General features: G+C 40.1%; 1 protein-coding gene across 3 annotated transcripts in view; it reads left to right on the forward strand.

Moving 5' to 3' along the window:
• galnt14 (UDP-N-acetyl-alpha-D-galactosamine:polypeptide N-acetylgalactosaminyltransferase 14 (GalNAc-T14)) overlaps window positions 1-21,929 on the forward strand; it is a 244,046-nt gene that overhangs the window by 127,244 nt on the left and 94,873 nt on the right. For all 3 annotated transcript variants that reach the window (XM_082505539.1, XM_082505537.1, XM_082505538.1), the window contains exon 3: window positions 8,089-8,187. In XM_082505539.1, the coding sequence (XP_082361665.1) occupies window positions 8,089-8,187 (99 nt within the window). The remainder of the gene's footprint in view (window positions 1-8,088; window positions 8,188-21,929) is intronic.

Raw genomic sequence — 21,929 nt, forward strand, 5'->3', positions numbered from 1 at the left:
TTATGCCTTTGTTTGGGTGAGTTTTCTGCCAGGAGCAAGACATCGCCGGACAGAGAAAACAAGAGCAGAGACAGACGGGGCAGGCCAGGCCACTGAGCGAGGGAAAAATGCTGGGAAAATAGAACAGAAAAAGGCTGAGAGGCAGAACAAGTGAAGGACGGAGGGAGAGAAAAGTGTTGGAGGTGTTAATCGTAGGCTGCGAGCAGGTATGTGTATGAGTGAGAGAGAGAGCGTTTGTGCGTGTGCACGGGTCTGACAGTATCTCAGGGCTACATCAGTGCCCATTAGTATTTTGCAGCACGAACACACATTTTGACAGGTCGGCCGCCGCCGCCTGCAGAGAGGGACTGTGAGTGTGCGTGTGTGTAGCTGCTGGTTTTGACCTCCCTTTTCATGTGTTTATCTCACCTCCAGATGAACTTTGATGAGCCAGCATACACTTTCACAACCACAAACACACAAATGGCAGCCACTCCTCATCAAATATTAATGATTTTCCCACCATCTGAGCAGAAATGTACACTAAAGACATTCCTCATATTCTCTCAATTCTTGTCCACTTTTCTTCTTCTTCTTCTGCACTCTTTAAAAAAAATTTGCTCTCCTCTTCTTTTCACCTACTCTCCTTTCCTCTTCGCTCTCTTTTTGTTTCATTGCCGTGCGGTTTTGTTTCCTCTGCTTTTCTTCTCCCTCCTTCCTTCCCTTTTTATCAATTTCAAACTGTGGGCAGAATACAGATATGCAGCTTCAGATTTGGCTTTACTGAGGGAGGACACTGGGAGATGTTAATGGCCCAGTTTAGTGTTTCTCACTAGTAAATGGAAATGTTTCTGCCTTTTTACATTTGTTTTTGCCTTTTCTGTTTTTATCTCCAGTGGATATAATAGATTTTTTGTGATTTATAGTAGTAATAGCCAGGAAGTTGAATGAGAATCACTTCTTAGTTTGATTTTCTTTTCCTTCTCTTGTAGTTTTATTTTCTCTCTTGCTTCCATCTTTTTGATCTCATCTATTTTTCCCCTCTGACATCTTCTTTTCCTTATTTTACAACATGCACACTTCTCCATTTCTTTTACTTTTTTGTTCCTTTTTTCACTTACAATAGACTCCTGCTCTTTTCCTATTCAGATCCCTCTTTACTATAGCCTAGTTTCTTTGCTCCTTCTCATCACAGCTTTCAACTCCCATCTCACATTCTGTCCTTTCCTTGTCTCCTCCTCTCTCACACCTACCTTGTCATGGTTTCTCCTGTCCCTCTCTTTTTTTTTGCATTCCTGTATTTCCTTCACTGTTTATTTGTGTTCTCTTTAGCTTTGACGCAGCAGGGAGTTAACACACACACACACACACAAACACATTGATACGCATGCACATACATACATACTCACTTGCTTTGGGAGTATAAAGGCTTGTTCATATCAGCTTTAACATCAGTCAACTGTCAGCACAACTTTTATCTGAACATCTCTGTTGCTCTCTCTCTTTCTGCCTGTCTGTCAATGTCTCTCGACCTCAATCATCTTTCATTCAGTCTCTGTCTCAAACACACACACACACCACACACACACCACACACAGTCTCTCACTCGGAAGCGGCTCGTCTTTATCTTCTTATCGTTCCTCTCTGGTAGAGCTGCTGAATAAATCAACTGCAGCAAAAACCAGAGATGGAGGCAGGGAGATAGAGGGATGGAGGAGGCAGAGAGGCATGATGGGATATGATATGACAAATATATATCGTGCATATTCCCGCTCTCACCCAGGGAAAGGGACAGACAGTGGAAAAGGAAAGAGTAAGGACGTAAAAATATAGAAAGAAATCCGAATTCAAAGAAGCGAAAGATTTCACTGATGCTCAGCTTTGAAAAACCTTGACTTTCCCAAGTGTGCGTATGTATGTGTGTATATTTAAGGGCACTTTAACCTCTACATAAACAGATATGCACGATGTAACAGTGGTTAGCACTGTTGCCTCACAGCAAGATGTTACTGGGTTTGAATCCACCATCTCATTAATAAGCATATTCAAAAATTGTACTCTGGCTAAAGTGCTGCTAAAACCAATAAAATAATAAAGCAATAAAAATGGTTAAAATATTTTTAAATGTCTGATTTAGGTGAAGAACTCTGTTTCAGATAAAGCTTATTTGGGTATGGTGTGCATGAGATTTGAAACTAGCTGGAACATAATCACAAAGTGTGGCACAGTCAGTGTTATTTACTGTCCGTCTGGTTTTCAAGCATGATGTAGCTCTGCAATGCAAACCAAACTTGCCCAAATATCAAAAGTCACATTCACTTTCTTGCACTTCACATAAGGTTTGAATATGTGCAAATGTATCAAGTGTCTACTCTTTGTATCCAAAACCAAGGTAGCAGTAGGATAAAATAGTACTCCACTGTGAAGTCAGGAACTCTACGAAGCCTATTTTACCCTTTATGCAAGGGTTTTGTGGAGCATGAAGTACGCACACTCATGTATGCACATCAGTGTAATGTGGACAACAGGACTAACGTGGAACCCTGTGAAGGCAAAAGTGCCTTTTTTTGGCTACACGTGTCTCTTAACCAGAACAGGAAGCTGAGTGAAGCTGCAAAATCTCTACATCATTAGAAGCTGGCTTGTGCTCCTTTACTCCTCTGCCAGTTCCTGGTGCCTTGCATGTTTACTCTCATTGGTTTCCTCATTATGGTCTTCTCATGGCATTGAGAGTTCCAGCTGTTTTGTGGCCTCAGAGGTGATGATCATGTCTGGTTTAAGTGATGTTTTGGCTGTGTGCTCTAGGAACTTGTGGGTAGAAACATTGAAATCTAATGCACAGTTTATTCCACACCGGCTGTTGGACTACCTTAGAAATGTGCACTGCTGTTTGACACAGAACTTAATTCTTCACTAATTTGCCCCATTATCGTATGTTCTGATGAAAAATACTAATGGAAAACGGAATAATAGAAAGTGTTGCAGTCTATGCTGACAGTGGACCCAAACACAAAACTGAAAAGGCAGACAGAGTTAACAAAACATATATGACCTTTTATAAGGTAGGTGCAAAGTTTAAAAGTAAAAATACAAAATAAAAAGTAAAAAAAATACAAAAGAAACAAAAAAAAACAAATCCAAGAAACCCCATAAATGAGCAAAGAGCACATAGGGAGAACACACTCCCTGTGTGTTCTCCCTATAAACACTCAATAGACAATAGACAAGGATAAGAGAGGACTAGATATTGTTTAGGGAACAGGATAAAAGACAAATGGGACACTAACTAACAAAGTAAAAGAGGAAATGCCAAGAGAAGGACGCTGAATACAGAAATGAAAAATTCGCACAGAAAGAAACAGCCATAGAACATAACTGAGAGAACCAGAAAACACCTAATAACAAAAAACAAGGATAGAAAACTCAGAGGTGCTCCAAACTGTGTGAAAAACAGGAACCATAAAAGTAAGGGAAAACCAAAGCAGACTGTAACAATGTTAGAGTGATGAATAAATAAAAGAATAAAGGAGGAAAAACAACTAAAGTATACATACATAGATAGGAATGCATGGGTAGACAAATTCTCTAATCTCCTTTGGAAATATTGTTTCCCTACTTCATCTCTGTGCCTCCAAACAAAAAAGGAAAAAAAAATCAAATTGCGAGTTAATGAGGTGCTGATGGTATTATTTCACAGCCGGGTGCTCGTGCGCGCTGACTGATGCTGCGTGCCGACCTGTTAATACAACAAATTAGGAGTTGAGCTTGTGTTCTAACCCACTGCAGATCTCAAGAGGAGGTTCAATGTTTAGCTCAAGGACACTTAGATGATGCACACTGAGTTGAGCTCACAAACTAGTGGAAATGTGGCACATGCGGTCTGCTAATACAAAAACTCAGCTCATTGGATATTCATTGTTGTTGAATGTGTTCCTGAATAATTACACATGACCCGACTGATGTGATCTTGGAAGGTTGGAAACAATGTTTTTGAGTTTATGTTTAGTGAATAAATCCCAAGAAACTCAGACTGGCATCGTGTTTGATAAGCCATGAATACAGAAACACAGATAAGCTCCAAAGAAACTTATATCAGAAGACATATTTATGTTTTGTGGTATGAAAAAAATATTTGGTATGATCACAGTAAGGCAACATGCTTTTGGTGTCTTCGTTTTTCATATGTCAGGGAAGTAGAAAAGTCTCCTTCCCTTAGATTTTTCTGTGAGGAATATATATATCTTATCTTTTTGAACTACAAAGTTGGGCAGCAACAGGAAGGAGCTCCCCAATCTGTCTTGCTGGGAAATGTGAATATTTGTACTTATGCTACAAGAAAATTCTGTATTTTTGAGCACTATGATATGAACATGCTTGGAGAAAATTATGTGAACTGCCTATATAATATGTGACTAACCACTTTTTAATTTTAATACTGTGTTACAATATGAATTATATACACAATACAACATATTTCTGTTGAGTCAACGAGTTGCATTTTAGATAAATACAACTTTCTAAATTTTAAGTAATTTCAAATTATTTAAATCTGCTTGTCAAATATACAAACTTATACATGGTCTGGCGCTTCCACCAATGAGTGATTTTATTAAACAAAAGTCTAGCAGTGTTGCCGGGTAGTGACTGACTCGAGCAACTGTGAGAGGTGATTGTGAACTGACATTTAGACGGACCACCTTTTCACAGAATGCTCTGTCATATCAAGGAATGAGCTTCTGGAATAGTCTTCCACTGTCAGTGAGGGAACGTACAAGTCTCCCCATCTTTAAGAGTCACTTAAAAGGGCAGCTGAGGGACACACAAGCATGTGATCATGTTTAATAATCATGCTTTATATTGAACATGAAAAAGAGTCCGTGTATTACAAAAAAGGGAAACAACTATTAGTGTAATGGGTCAGTGCAATATCAGGACAGTCAGGGCATGTGCAATACTGGGGTTTGTGCAATATAATTGATGTGTTTCCATTATTGTTATCTATATTGTCCTCTGTTGTCCACTCTTCTTGTCATTGTTTGTTCTAGTATAATGTGAGCACTGTTTTTGTCCTTGTCACATGACCTGTAAATAGTGTCTCTGTATGTTTTTACTAACTTGTGTGTAACACCAACCTGCCAGAGGGTCTGCGGATGGAAATTAGCCCAAGGCTATAATCTGGCATATTTATATTTGTTAAAATGTTCATTAATATGTATTGCCCCTCTTTCTAAATGAAATAAATAAATGAATACAGCTTCCTTTTTTTGTCTGTAAACCACAGTTAATTTAAAGTCAAGCATTTAAGATGTGCAGCAGTGAACAGGTAGGTTGTGGCAGTTAGCAGACAGCTTCAGTTCAAGGTTTGCAAAAATGTTGCATTAAATACAGCCATTTTCATACATAAAAGTAATTGGACAATTGACTAACAAGCAGTGTTGTGATGAGGTGAGGCCTGTTCCCATGTTATAATATGGAAAATAAAGCAGACCTAGTGTTTAAAGTTAGTAGTGGGGATAGGCAAATTGTAGCAAAGCCTGGAAGGCCATTGAACACAACTAGAGTGTATGACGACAGAATTCATTTCATAGTTAAGAAAAATTGAATGGAGTTCAGTTTATTTATATAGTGCCAAATCACAACAGCAGTTGCCTCGAGGCGGTATATACTGTAAAGTAAAGACTCTACAATAAACCTCCGTCTCAACCTAACCAAGTCAAGATCACTCTTGAGGAGGTAGCTCAAGAGTGTCAGGAGGAGGACGTCATTGTCAGCATCTACAGTCAGTAGTTGTAATACAATGGGTTTACAACCACAGCGCCTTGGTTTGCAGAAAATCTGATTCAATAGAAAACATCTAAAAGTCCGACAGTTCAAAGAATCCAAAGATTCTTTGGGTAAATAAAACCGGAATGAACTTATATAAAAGTATAAAAAGGAAATGTGAAGCACAGTGCATCATCTGTCAAACATGGTGTAGGCAATTTTATGGTATGGGTGTGAATGACTGCCTGTAGAACTGGGCCAACAGTGTTCAATGATAATGTGTCATGGATGAATTATGAAGTGTACAAAGCTATACTCTTTGTTCCTATTCAGACAAATGCAGAAGCAATGCAAGAGTTTCTCAAGACAGATTTCACCCCAGCAGAGCATGCTTTTCATTTATTACATACAAAATGATATGTCAAATGGCTAGTTTTTGATCTGTAAAAATGCCTTCTGGCAATTTGTTTGTGCGTTTACATTTCACATTTTGTATTGATCCTCTTGTAATGATACAAAACAGGAAACTTTTTTTCCTGTTTTGTATCAAAGGAAATGGATAAAACCAATCATATTTTTCTTGCTTGTATGCGGTATATTAAATTAAATATTCTAACCTCGTCGCCTTCTGCAAAACAAATAATGAAACACGTTATGGAAGTAGATTAGGTGAGCTGCAGAAAACCACATGTTAGGCTGGTTAATGGTGCAGTATGTTTAGTTCTACAAACACACAGATGCACAAACACACACAGACACACACATATTCGAGAAAGGTTAACTTCTTAAAAATAAAGGCCAGAACAGACCAAGCAGACTGTTTCTGTTGGAAAATGTCACCAATCCATCAATCTGATAGGTAAAGGCCAGTCTTCTCATTATACAGTGCGCCTGTGTGTGTGCGCGCTTCTGTGTGTGTATGTGCGTGTGATGTGTGTGTGCGTTCCTCTTCTCTTTTAGAAGAAAAGCCTGCTGACCCAGCGAATGCACTGCAATCAAACATGCACACACTTTGCAACGTATTTTAATGAGCATAGTGGTGGTCATCTATAATTCATTTTCAACATGTCTGGTCTGATCACTTGGTTACTGTGTGTGTGTGTGTGTGTGTGTGTGTGTGTGTGTGTGTGTGTGTGTGTGTGTGTGTTATACACCTGAAGACAGGAGCAGCCAACATTATAGGAAATAGTCTCACAGTAATCACCTTGAAACAAGTACTATTGACCAGTATAGTGTATGTTTGTATACCAGCACATCACAAAAAAATAATAATTAAATAGAAATTCTAGAAAATTGCTTGTTTTGCATGTATCATGGTAGTCTTAAGCACTTAAGTTGAAAGCAGTTGGATTTCTTTTTAGGTTCATGAAGACATTTTCTCTCTCATCTAAAATCCTTCTTCAGTTTTGGAAACTGACTGGGAGTCATAGATATTAAACCCGTATTGGGGTTATCATCGTGGGGGTGGTCCTGATAGTCACAGAACCTCCATGCCTCATGTAGTTTGCTACCACTACATGAGCCAAGATGTGATTCAAGGTGTGGGTCATTACAATCACATAGTGTGAGTGCGAGAGAAATCATCTGGGAAGGAATGTCAAGATTGATGCATGTTGACGATAGTTGGGGTAATTTTCTTTTATATTTAAATATTTTAAATAATAAACTTACATTCATTCTGTATTAAGTCCATTAATTCAAGCCTTTTGTGTTTTACCAGTATAGTCAGTTTTAGAAATTTTTATTTAGTAGCATTGTTTTTTTGTCAGGTACTACACATTCTTGTTTGGGGATACATGGAAAGCTAGAGGCAGGGAACAGCAGCAAGACCCAAGCACAAAGCAGACATATAGCGACAACAGATATGACATTAATAAAGTCAGGCGCAGCATAACGGGAGTGACAAGGATGGAGCTGGGTTGCAAAGTGGCTTGGACTTGAGGTTTAGAAGGATATGAGCTGAGCTGTCAGCTGATGCAGTAGTCTCACTGTAATGTTTGACTATCCCTGGCTAGGGTGGTGGAGACCACAGTTGCTACATGGGTGCTCCTCTAATCTCTTGCCAGATTTGTTATGTCAAGATCAGACAGCCTTTGATTTTTGACTCAACTTGAAAATGTGTGTCTTGCCTGAAAGTCAATTTGTTATATTTTGGGAACTGACAGCGAGCTGAGCTGAACAAAAGAGTAGCTGGAGGACTTGTTGCTCATTTAACTTTTACTCAAAGTTCAAAACAGTTTATGTTTACCTGTCTTTTAATACAGCATTTTAAAATTTGACATGCCTTTTACTAAATCAAAGGGTTCCTTGCCAGTAGCATTGAGTAATGCTTTTCTCTTTCTTTAGGTGCACCACTCTTCACTACGACTCAGAACTTCCTTCAACCTCCATCATCATCACCTTTCACAATGAGGCCAGATCAACTCTGCTGCGGACCATCAAGAGGTAAACACACATCTGAGACTTCTATATGGTAGAGCTCAGTGATAAAACTGCAATTGTGCTATGTAATTCACACCCAATCCCAATTCTAGGAGGATTTTGGTTATTTGTATCTAAATATTAAAGTCATGAAAAAAGTAGACAGGATTACTGAGATGCTAGGTGTACATCAAAGAGAGTGGTAGCAAAGGAAAAAGGCTTATAGTGAGTGGTATGTGAGACTGGACACAAAAGGACTTGTATTGACAAGCAAGGTAGAGAGACTGAGTTAAAAAGGATGTGCAGCAGGTTAGAGTGATTAAGGATGGAGATGGAAATGTGCTAACAAAGGAAGCGAGTGTTGAGAATAGATGGATGGAGTACTTTGAGGATCCGATGAATGAAGAAAAGGAGGGAGAAGAGGATGGATGAAGGAAAGTTGCTGAATGAAGTGCAGAGATTAGTAAGGATGAGGCAGTCTGTCTGATCTCATCCTTGTGTTAATGTTGTTCCTGAATTAAGATAATGTTTTTCCAGGATCAAAATTGCATCTAAACAATTATATTGCTATGATGTCATAGCTCTGTGACTTGGAAAAAACCTACACATATCCACTCAGGAAAAAATCATAGATAGGGTTAGAGGTTACAGCTAAAGTTAGAGTGTGGGTTAGGGTTCACCACTTTATGATTTGATGTGTGGTGTGACGTGTTTCCATGAAGCAAAACTATGACATTGCTACAATGTGACTGGTCACTTGCAATGTTGAACCTGGACAAACATTCGTTTTATTGGTCCAGGAATAAGACCAACACGATATAAGGTCGAGCTAGTGAAGGCATCAAAAGAGGCGATGAAGGTGTGGAGAGAGGGCAAAAGACTGACCAGACTGTTTAACACAGTCTTGGAGAGTAAGGGGATAACTGAGGAATGGGGAAGTTAATTGCTACAAATTTTTAAGAACAAGCGTGAACAAAAATACACTCACAAGCTGATGTGGTATGCTGATAGTATGGTGAGTAGTATGGCTTTATGCTGAGAAAAAGCACTAAAGATATAATGTATCCTTTGAGAGTGTGGATATAGAGAAAGCATACTGTAGTAACAGTATAGGTGAAGAGGAGAGTACAGGTAGGGTGGAGTGGGTGGAGAATAGTGTCTGGGGGAATTTCTTGCAGAACAGTAGAAGCAAGAGTGAAGGGGAAGGTTTACAAGATGGTGGTGAGACCTCCTATAATGTGTATTCAGGACATGGTGGAAAAGACAGGAGGACGAGTTGGAGGTGGCAGAGTTGAAGTTGAAGACCAGGATGGACAGGATTAGAAATGAGTGTATCAGAGGGACAGCTCAGGTTGAGCAGCTTGGACATGGACAGAGGAGGGATACTGGATATATAGGACAGGATGCTGAAGATGGGGCTGCTAGGCAGGAGGAAAAATATTAAAACTACAGATGATATGTGATGAAAGAGGACATGCAGAGGATTTGAGGAACAGGGGAGGATGCCAGAGTGAGATGGAGGCAGATGATTTGCTCTGGCAACCCCTAAAGGAAGAAAAGGTATTGAAATATTAAATCGTATCAGCCTTCATCAACCTGTATTGTTCTGACTTTATTTATTGTTTGCCGGTAAGCAGAGCAACATTCAAAAGACACACATTTACATTCTCTTGACCCTCAATCCACTCTATCATTGAACCATCGTTCTGTCAGCAGGTTACCACACCCACAATCAGCACAAACAGATACACAAAGACTCACAGACACACACAAGTTTTGGCTTGAGTTCAGCTCATTATACCAGTCAGTCAGCAGGGACTGGCTACGTCTCCTCACTATCACAGAGGACATTTTGTGATTTGTGTGTGTATGTTTGCTGTGTGTGTGTGTGTGTGTCCCCTTCAGCCCTTTTCAGAGCTCTGCAGTTTTCAACCAATTAAAAGACAATCTGTCTCCCTGGGCCCCTCTGCTCCCTTTGGCTCTGTCTCTCTCTCTGTATGCGTACAAGTGTGTGTGTGTTTGCCGGTAGTGACTTGGAGCTAGAAGTAGTTTAGCTGCCTTTTATTTTTACTTTGTGAATTTGGAACGTTTGTGCTCACCAGGGTGCATTAGATCCTCTGAAGCTTCCACGCTGCTCCAAACTGGTTTGCTTGGCATTAAAACATTTGAAGATAAATATACTGTATAGTCCATCTGAAAGACATTAAGCTGTGTATTATTTGTATTTAGACATTTTTAGGTATTTTTATTGCCCTTAAATACCAGTTAATATAACAAAGTAAGTTGCTTGCAGCAAAAAGAGTATTTGTGTTTTTTAATGAAAGACTGTATCTCTCCCTAGAAAATCATATTTTGAATGGATGCAATGTATTTCCAATCTTCTGTTGTCCAATTTTGGTGAATCCAGTGATTTGTACCCTCAGTTTCCTGTTTTTAGCTGATAGGAGTGGCACCTGGTGTGGGCTTCGCCTGCCAAGGTTCAATTTGATGTGCATTCAGAGATGCTCATCAGTTTGACATTCAAAAAAAAACTTTTTTAAATTTTCATTGTGGACAGTCTCTCCTTGTTTTGGCTTTGGTGATTTTCAAAAGGAAAGGGGACAAACCCTGCGTGGATTTGGTGTGACTGTTGAAGAATTGTCAGCTTTTGACGTTTCATATAGTTTTTGTGAAAATTAGCCCTGCCAAACTAAAGGATCGGTGTCTTAACAGAAATCAGCCACTTGACAGAAGAGCTTCAACTGGTGTCTTTACAGAGAGAGTGACGCACTTAGGTAAAGCTCAGACGAGTTAAGAGTGCTGCAACAGATCACTTGACATTTGCAGTTTTTCTGAAAGCCAGTGCAGCTGACAACAGAAAAAACAGCCAAGAAACAGAAACTGGTGATGTTATGAGTAATGAGACTGTAAGTGTGGAGTAACTTCTGTATTGGAGGCTACACACAGATCTTTTTTGAGAATAGTAAATTGGAAACAAACGTATTAGATGCGATGTTTACAAAGTATGTTTTTTTTTTTCTAAGACAGAGTGACGCTGTGGGATCACAGAGTGTTTCCATAGTCCCTTAGTAGGTTGCTTAAGGGTCCTTAATGGACTATGGTGTGGCTTTGCAGGTTGTGGCCCATTAAGAGCAAATTGTGTGCTAATTACATTTGCCCTCACTCAAAACAAACCATCAATTTTTAGACTGATGACTTTATAGCCAGGCAGTGCTTTCAGCTTATATTTGTGCCCTATGAAATTTTACTGCAAGTGCTCACAAAAGGTCATTCAGTCAAATTCTCATATTGTTTTCGTTCCTATCACTGCTTACCCATTTCTTACCTGCGTAAGTTTTTGAGAGGGTGACAAAATCCACACAGAAAGATGGTTGAGTTGGTGGTGGCTCAAAACAAACAAAAACTAGGTTTTGGGAATTGTATAAAATCATTTTTGCATTTGGCTTTTACCAAAACTACTTTGCTAGTTTACTTCATTATTATTGGTCTAATTGTATAGGTTTACAGTGTTAAAGACATATTAAAAAACTACGACATGATTAACTACATGAAAAGATACCAGAGCACATTTTACATGCCCCAATCTGCATCAGCACAAAAAACTATTATAGTTAAATATTTAACTATTAGTTGCATTTATCTTCTCGCCCAAATATGGCTGATTTTTGCCAGAAGGCTGTATTGGTGTGGTAGTTTTTTGTTTTATTATTATTTTTTAGAAGTGTCAGAATGATTTCCATGATACTAATAGGTGTCCTTTAAAGTTTAGTATTATAACACACTATAGAAAATCTGGCATAATGTACCTTGAATGTGTTGATAACTGGTGGTCCTGCTTAGCTGCACAAACAAGTTCTCCTTGGCAAACACCTTGCCAGAGATTTCCACGAGTACATGAATACCAAATGTTTATAAAACTGCCCCAAGAAAAGCAGAAGGGAAGGACGTACCACTAAACCGAGGCAGAGTTAAAATACTGAATTGGAAAAAAGCTTCAGCATCGTACTCTTTGTGTGAAAAATGCTTAAAAATATCAGTGTGCCTGTCTCTTCACTGGATCATGAAAAGTTTGCAAAGATCTTCAGTTTAGTGAAACTTTGTAGATTTTTTCTTTTAAGAGGCTTTGACAGGCATTCAGTCATAGACAACTGAAGTCTAATTTCAAACGCCACTATTCATGCTGAGTGAAAAAAGAATAGAAAAAAAAACTTGAATAGCCTGATAATGGAAAGATAAGTTTGCTTTTTACTATCTGCAATCATGTTTTGCTTCAAGGACTCTGAAAACACTGAAAATGTATTGAATGCCTACAATTACATTACAAAGGGGTGTAATTTTGGACCTTTGTGTGCTTTAGGGCTCGGCAGTATGCACGCCGAACTGTAATAAGTTTGATTTGAGACAATGATGGGTACTTTGAAAGCTTTTCATCTGGTGATCAAAGAGTTGCTTTCTGAGGGAGAGCCAGGCCTTGTCGATATTTAATCAAGGTCTGATCCTGAAAATTGATCTCATCTTCTGTCTCCGCTGGGCAAGAGATAAGCAGGCCACATGAGAGAGAGAGAGAGAGAGAGAGAGAGAGGCAATGACAGAAAAATAAAAACTAGGAGCTTTTGGGATATTTGGTTTTTAATAGATTTAGTTTGTTTTGGCTCTGTGTGTGTGTGTGTGTGTGTGTGTGTGTGTGTGTGTGTGTGTGTGTGTGTGTGTGTGTGTGTGTGTGTGTGTGTTCATGTAAAACAGGCTCCTGAACTGCAAAGGTTTCATTATGTACAAAGGAGCTACAGCAGGAAATGGGAAAATGAGAGAAAAGCGCTACAAATATTATTCTGTGATCATCATTCCTACTGTTATGTTATGTTATATGTTATTGTATGTTATGATTCGGTTGGTTGTTATGTTAATGTCAAATTTAATGACATAAAAAATCCTACAAAAGGGATTGATTGTGGCAGCATGTTGCAGATGAAGAAATATATCTATTAAATAAAATCTAGTTTAATGCATTTCACTGTTCATTATGTTTTCAATTCATTTTACATCTTCAGCCAAATCACTGCACACTGAATGTTAATTGAGTGGAGAAAAGGGTTAATTAAATGTTCGGGTGTGATATTTGTTTTGATATCCAGCCCGCACTTATCGTGCGTTTTTGTTTACATGCGTTCAATTAACCGCTGATTGTGGTTCATTTTTCCTCTCTATGTGAGGGCACTCTAAACACAATGACACCCAAGACTGCATTCATCTACATCAGGGGTGCCCAATCCCGGTCCTCGAGAGCTACTATCCTGCAGCTTTTAGATGCATCCCTACTCCAACACAGCTGAATCAAATGGTTTGATCTCTTCAGCATGCCATCATGTTTGGCAAAGGCCTGATAACAAGCCATTCATTTGATTCAGGTGTGTGGGAACAAGGATGCATCTAAAAGCTGCAGGACGGTAGCTCTCGAGGACCGGGATTGGGCACCCCTGATCTACATCCTTCATATGCCAAGCAGCACACACATGCTGTGTGTTATCTACATATCTGTTTCACATGCTGCTTTTTGCAAATGAAACAAAGGACTGGCTGAGAAGGGACTCATTCCTGTAGCTTTAGGACATTTTCTGTTGATCATATAATCATATATATTTTCAAGCTCAAGCTGTCATTCTAAATAATCTGGAGAGGGGCATTTTTGAAGCGTTTTGTTGTTGTGGAAACATTATAGGCAGCATTGCACACTCATCACAGTTTTAAATCCCCGTTCTTATAGTCCAATAAAAATAAAATAATAAAATGTTTTTCTTAACTATTTTAGAATAAAAATGTAAAACACTAACAGAATTATAACTAGGAAGAATTTGGTGGATCCTTCATTCTTTACCTGATCAGTCTGTCTTCAAGACCAGTATGAAGGTTATACTAAATGGTATTTACCTATGATTTACACAGTGGTTTGAAGTATTATCTGCAGATAGTTTTGCTTGCTTTTGTAGTATTAGAAAGTAAATGATGCTATGAACCACAATTAGCATCGCAGTTCAACAGACTTTCTTTTTGTACAGTTTAAATGTAGAAATTTTCTTTAAGAAGGTCAAGTGTTAAATTTGTGTGTGAAATAAACCTCAGGGAGTTGTCTAATTACCCAATCGGTCCATCAGTCAGTCTGTAATCCAGCCAAGCAACCATCCTGCTCTGCTCAGCAGCCAGCACTCACTGCAAGTGTAGAAATGCCACTTCTAGATCAGCACCAGCTCAGCACTTTCTGATTCAGTGGTCCTAAAAAATGCACAGTAAAGAGTCCAGAACACTTCCTTTAGAACTGATCACTCAGGATTTATTAGGAGGAGGACGAGGCAGATTTATAGTCTCTGCCTCCTTCTGCAACTTGGCTGTTTTACGAAATCCTTCCTCCCACTCTGTTGGCTCTTTGTCACATACTTCTACCTGAATCATTATCCCTTTCGTTTTGGGCTAAAGCATTTTCATAGATAAGGAAACCCACGTGTTTTTAGTATATAGAAATACCCAATACGTAAACATTATTTTAGATACAAACAGTCTGTATTTAAAATGTATTTTTATTGCTTGTTTGACAGGCAAATATATGTTTTGTTTGTAATTGTGATTTCAACACATGCAGTCAAGTTAAACAGAAATTTCTCAGTAGTCTCTGTGCAGTCCTGTAAAAAACTAAGTAGACTAACTACTAACTATACCTTCTAGCACCAGTAACATGAAGTAATAATTTTCTATATGAGTGTTTTAGTGTTTGTTTTTGCACAATTTGGCCTTAAATTTTCAATCAGGTCAGGACTTTAGTTACCTATAGTAACACCAAATTCCTTACTTCTTCAGCCACTATGTCCTGTTGCATGATCCAGTTGGATCTGAGCTTTAGCAGAGGAGTTCATGGTCTGTTCAATGACTGCAAGGTGTTCAGGTTCAAGCCCAAAGTCATCACCCCTCCAGCACCATGCTTGACAGTTGGTATGAGGGGTTTATGTTGTTGTTTATGTTGATGTGATGTGTTTACTTTTTGCTAAATTTGGCACTAATCGTCATGAACTTTAAAATTGTATATACAAACTGTAGGTGTATAGTGTAGGGGTTTTTTTTTTGGGGGGGGGGGTGGTTTTGTTTTGTTTTTCTCAGTTCCTCTTAGGTTTGCACAGCTTTTCTGACCTTTGGGGAAATTTGCTGGACATTCACTCCTGTCAAGATTATGGGGTTGTGCTACCTCACTCCTAAACACTACAGTAAAGCTGCCAAAACTCGTTATAGCAGGAGTCGCACTTGATGATCAATTAAACAGTTGCATTTGATTAGCTGCACATCGCTTCTACTTACCCTCTGAATTCATATGGAAGTAGTAAGGGTGTACTCACTGTATAGAGTCCATTGAAAACTCTTTCATGTGACTGTATTTCTAATAATGTTTCCATGTTGGTCTGTCTGTGGGCTGGAGTTGACACAAAGATGTGTGCCTAGTTCCCTAAAGTATTTTAGGCAGGCTTAAGCATAGCATTACTTTAAGCAGACCACAAAGAATCACTCAAGGGATCACGATAAGCTTGCCCACAGCTGCTCCACATCTGCAAGCCACTTTGGAACCCATATAGCTACTCCTTTTCATGCTGTTTCTGACTTAATCAATTGCATACCTACCTGTTTTATTCTGAGCAGAGCCATAGTACCAGATATAAGTTCCTGCAGATGGAAAATCGTTTTTTGACTACAAGAATTTAACATTGCTGAATAAAGGGCATTTCCAAGATAAATGCATTTGATATCCATATCAGCTCAGAATAATCTTTGACGAGACTTATAATGTAAATGATACTGTAACATTACAGATCATTAGTAATGAGATGCTATTCCATCTAGATACCATTCATTGCGTCTGTGAGGCATTAGATTAACACTGATGAGCTTATACATACAGCATCCTCTAAATCAGGGGTGCCCAATCCCGGTCCTCGAGAGCTACCGTCCTGCAGCTTTTAGATGCATCCTTGTTCCCACACACCTGAATCAAATGAATGGCTTGTTATCAGGCCTTTGCCAAACATGATGGCATGCTGAAGAGATCAAACCATTTGATTCAGCTGTGTTGGAGTAGGGATGCATCTAAAAGCTGCAGGATAGTAGCTCTCGAGGACTGGGATTGGGCAGGCCTGCTCTAAATAAACAGTCATAATGAGAATGTAATTAGTGAATATCAAAATAGATTTCTGCAAATTAGCGGGGACAAGACTTTATTTAATGTGGACAAACTAGCACTTTGATTTCAGACTAAGGCTGATAGATTCAGATGTATAGTGATAGATCAGCACTGATGAGACAGTATTTACTGGGTGCAGATATATAGGATAATGAATCACTGGTGGCTAGACAGAACAGAACATACTGAGTGGCTGAATCAGGAATTCGTTCCAAGAGAGAGATTTTCTACAGATGGATTTAAGATGCAGTGAAAAGGGCAAAGTATACTGTTTTTAAAAAAAGATGCATCAGCATTTAATACCACATATTTTAATACTGCGTGGATGTACAAAATACTTTAAGAGATATTTGACATCCATAGGAAAAAATTTTCATTGCTGTCAGAGACCTTGATAGAGAAATAGGCTGGAGGAAGATGTGCATGAATGGAAAGATAGGTAGATTCAGAGGTGGGGGGAAAAAAGAGTGATGAATTACTCCAGCAAGCTAGAGGACAGAAGAGCCGGCTGTCAGCTAAGCAATCGGGCAGAGAGAGTTTGGAAGGAGGAGGGAGGTAACCAAGCTGAAGCATGAGAGAGAGGGAGAAAAGGTGAAAGCTCCACAGAGGAAAACAGGAGAATTTTGATGTAAGCAAAGCCTGATAGTAGTTAAAAGTAAATTAACTTCTTAACTTCTAACTGTAGAAAAAATAATAGGTAACGGGAAACATTCTTCAGCTGATTTACAGTTCAAATATAACACAGACCCCATTCACATGAAGGAAAGAGTGGCAGTGTGTTTTTACTGTAACCAACGGAGCAGAAGAAATCGAGTTCCCAAAAGTTGAAAGCATCACTTCTCAGCTGTGTATAAAACCCTGAGCAGTAGAGAGGCGAGACAATCTAAAACCTGAAGGAGGTTTTGTATTTACTTCACATGTTCAGAAACACATTTCCTGGAGAGGTTTTAGTGCACAAACAAGGATGGTTTAATGGTTTAATACCTGAAACTAAACAAGGCTTTTGAGAATTTTACAAAGTTAGTGGTCAAGGTGAAGTGTGGACTGAGTGTTTGTATCAATGAGTACGTACACCACAGACTGATATCTACGACTTTGATGTGGCTCAAGCTTAGTTCTAATTTGGAATCTTCTTTTTTTGTTGTTACCAAATTATGATTATTTTCTCACTAAATTTAAAGACATTTCTAGGTGAGAAGAGAGTTTTGAAGATGAATAAAAGTCCTGCTTCACCATCTGCTGCATCTTTGTTGATAGTACAGAATACTTTGACCTTACAGAGACAGTGAGTGGGTCTAGGAAAGTACAGATGAGACCAAAATGATTATTCCCTTATGAAGTTTCAAATTTTTGTTCAGATTTTAGCAAAGAATGCACAAATCACTGGTGGGCAATAATGGACTTTAACTTTGTAATGCTCAAAACTTGTAAAATTAAGTTAAGACAGAGGATTATCTTCTACTTTACACACAGTAAAAAACTTAAGCAAGAGTTTGAGCTGTTGCTCGAAAGCATCATACCATAAACAAAAGAAATCAGAGGGGACTAAAAAAATCATTAATGCTCATAAAGCAGGAGATGGATATGCAAAGCTTTCCCAGGGTTAAGGTACAAGGACTGGAGTGAGAAGTACTATCAATAAATTTAGGAATACTTTCAAGCCAGATTGAAGTATGCTGGATATGCAAAGCTTTCCCAGGGTTAAGGTACAAGGACTGGAGTGAGAAGTACTATCAATAAATTTAGGAATACTTTCAAGCCAAATTGAAGTATGCTAAGGACAATCTGGAGAAAGATTATGCATACCAGAAGAGCGTCCTTTGGTCCGATAGGACGAAAGCAGAGCTCTTTGGCCATCAAGACTGCTTATGTTTGGAGAAAGAAGAGAGAAGCATACAACACTAAAACCACTGTCCCCATAGTGAAACACAGTGTTGGGAGTGTTATGCTTTGGGGATGCATCATTGCATCTGGAACTGGGAATCTTGTTAAGGCAGAAGGAATCGTGATAACAGAAGGATATGTAAAGATTTTGAAAGACAACCTCAAACTGTCATCAGCAAAACTGGGTCTGGATCGGCACTTTTTCTTCCAGTATGACAACAACCCAAAGCATACATTGCTCCTGATTAGCTACGAAGGGGCATAAACAAAGCCTTTACTTGATCCCACTGCAAATCTTTGGGGTGAACTGAAGACCAAGGTCCAAGCAGAGAAGAATAGACTAGTATTGCTCAGGTAACCTGAGTAATACTTGTTGAAAGTACAACAAATAACTGCAGGCTGTTATCCAATAGTCATTCTGTCATAACTCAACCCAGAGCTTCGGACAGGGTGTAATATAGGAAGGTTAGAGGTGGGACATGAAAACAAAGAGCTGACATGATCAAAGACTCAAACTGTTATGTCCGGCGTGGCAGATGTGTGGAGTTGTAGATTAGGACCCAAGATGCAGCTTTTGACGAGAGTGAACTTTATTAAGTAAGAAGGAATAAAAACAAACAGAAACGGCGAGATGAGAATAAACTAAACCGGAACAACTAACGAAACAAACCTAGAACCAAACCCAGAGACGTAGGGAGACACGGAGAGACAACGGAGGGAGATACGCAGACGAACCAGCAACACACACGAGAAAACATAGGGCTTAAATACACATAGGGCAATCAGGAAATGGGAAACAGGGGCGAGGCATGGCTGGGAGTAATTGGACATAACAAGACAAGGGGAGTGAAATACAGGGTGGGCCATTTATATGGATACACCGTAATAACATGGGAATGGTTGGTGATATTATGGGGCGATTGTGGCTCAAGAGTTGGGAGTTCGTCTTGTAATCGGAAGGTTGCCGGTTCGAGCCCCGGCTCGGACAGTCTCGGTCGTTGTTTCCTTGGGCAAGACACTTCACCCGTTGCTTACTGGTGGTGGTCAGAGGGCCCGGTGTCGCCTGTTTCCGGCAGCCTCGCCTCTGTCAGTGTGCCCCAGGGTGGCTGTGGCTACAATGTAGCTTGCCATCACCAGTGTGTGAATGGGTGGATGACTGGATATGTAAAGCGCTTTGGGGTCCTTAGGGACTATTAAAGTGCTATATAAATACAGGCCATTTACCATTTACCATATTAAAGTCCTGTTTGTGGCACATTAGTATGTGTGAGGGGGCAAACTCCTCAAGATGGGTGGTGACCACGGTGGCCATTTAGAAGTCGGCCATCTTAGATACAAGTTTTGTTTTTTCAATAGGAACAGGGCCATGTGACACATCAAACTTATTGGTAATGTGAAGTTAACAAACAAAACCACCGCTATTGGTCTGACACTAAACCACATTGGATGGATCCCTCCAAGACTGTTGGAACAACAAAAGTGATGGTTTGGTGTGGTATATGGGGTACAACGATAGTGGGTCCATTCTTCATCAATGGAAACCTCAAGGCCACTGGATATTTGGAATTGCTACATGATGATGTGTTTCCCTCTTTATGCACTGAAGCTGGCACGTTCCCTGAGTTTTTCCAGCAAGATGGTGCACCACCACATTATGGGTGCCAGGTCCGAGCATTCCTAGATGAACAGTTTCCTGGAAAGTGGATTGGTCATCGTGGGCCAGTTGAATGGCTCCCAAGGTCTCCTGATCTGACCCCCTTAGACTTTTATCTTTGGGGTCATCTGAAGGCAATTGTCTATGGTGTGAAGATACGAGATGTGCAGCACCTGAAACTACGGATACTGGATGCCTGTGCTGGCATTTCTCCTGCGGTGTTACTATCAGTGTGTGAAGAGTGGGAGAAGAGGGTTGCATTGACAATCCAACACAATGGGCAGCACATTGAACACATTTTATAAGTGGTCAGGAACTTGTAAATAACTCATGAAAGAATGAAGTTACGTTGAAACCGAGCACACCATTGTTTTTCTTGTGACATTACCAATAGGTTTGATGTGTCACATGGCCCTGTTCCTATTGAGAAAACAAAAGTTGTATCCAAGATGGCCGACTTCTAAATGGCCACCGTGGTCACCACCCATCTTGAGGAGTTTGCCCCCTCACACATACTAATGTGCCACAAACAGGACTTTAATATCACCATCCATTCCCATGTTATTACGGTGTATCCATATAAATGGTCCACCCTGTAAAAACACTGACAAAAGACACGAACCTTCAAAATAAAACGGGAAACACACTTAACAGACTGGGGGACACAGAACATAGGAACATGAAACGTGAAACAGGAGAGTACAAAAACCCAAAATAAACAAAACCACAAAATAATAATAAACTTAACATAAACACGGAGTCACAGACTCCGGACCATGACACAAACAGTCTTTGGACCTAAATTTCTCCAGACATTACCTGATCAGTGAAGTCATTAGCAAACAGGATGTGCTTTCTGTTTAGCCTGATAATCAATCTTCTGTAATGTGCTGATGAAATAGCAACAGAATGTCTTTTTGCTTATACGCTGACAATACAAAATGGCGACGGTGAGGTCGGCTGCCGTGCTCGATGCTCTGCCCCAACTTCTCCCCTTTTTGCAGTTTTTCGTCACTTTTTGCTATATCTGCCATAATCTTGCATGGGCATCATGCAAAACACAGAAATTCGCTACAGTAGAGACACTTTGGTTTCTATTGGTCTACAATACACGAACATTTCACCATGTTTAACTCCGGACCCAACCTGGCCAAAGGAGATCCTGAGAGAGAACAAAGGACGCGACCCCAAGTGATGGCCTCGAGGGAAACGAGCCGGCATCAGGAACAGGCTACGGGCTCGCGCACACCGCGCACCCATGCCCGGTATCCTGCTAGCCAATGTTCAATCCATCGAGAACAAGCTTGATGACCTCAGAGCCAGAATCAAGTTCCAGAGAGACATTCGGGACTGCAACCTCCTCTGCTTCACCGAGACTTGGCTGAACCCAGTGATACCAGACCACGCCGTGCAGCCGACGGGGTTCTTTTCGGTTTACCGCATGGACAGGACAATGGAGTCGGGGAAGAAAAGAGGTGGTGGAGTGTGTTTGATGGTGAACAACAGATGGTGCGACAGCACAAACATCTCCCCACTCACACGCTCTTGCTCGCCCAATCTGGAACTTTTGATCATTAAATGTCGCCCTTTCTATCTCCCTCGGGAATTCACCGCGGTCATTGCCTGCACTGTTTACATTCCGCCTCATGCGGACTCGGACACTGCCTTATGTGAGCTACATGGGGCTCTCACACATCAACAAACACTTCACCAAGATGCCGCACTCATTGTTATGGGAGATTTTAACAGAGTGAATCTCAACGGACATTTCACAACCTTCACCAGCACATCAACTGCCCCACCCGGGGCACTAGGACATTAGACCACTGCTACACCCCGTTCAAGAACTGTTACAAGGCTCAGCCCCTGCTGGCATTTGGTAAATAGGACCATGCCGCCATCTTCCTCATGCCTGCTTACAAACAAAGGCTAAAGCAGCAACCACCAATCAGGAGGGAGGTCGCTCACTGGACGGACCAATCAGTGGCCGCGCTGCAGGACGCACTGGATGACGCA

This window comes from Aulonocara stuartgranti, assembly GCF_965226115.1.
Source record: "Aulonocara stuartgranti genome assembly, chromosome: 15".
Classification (NCBI taxonomy): Eukaryota; Metazoa; Chordata; class Actinopteri; order Cichliformes; family Cichlidae; genus Aulonocara; species Aulonocara stuartgranti.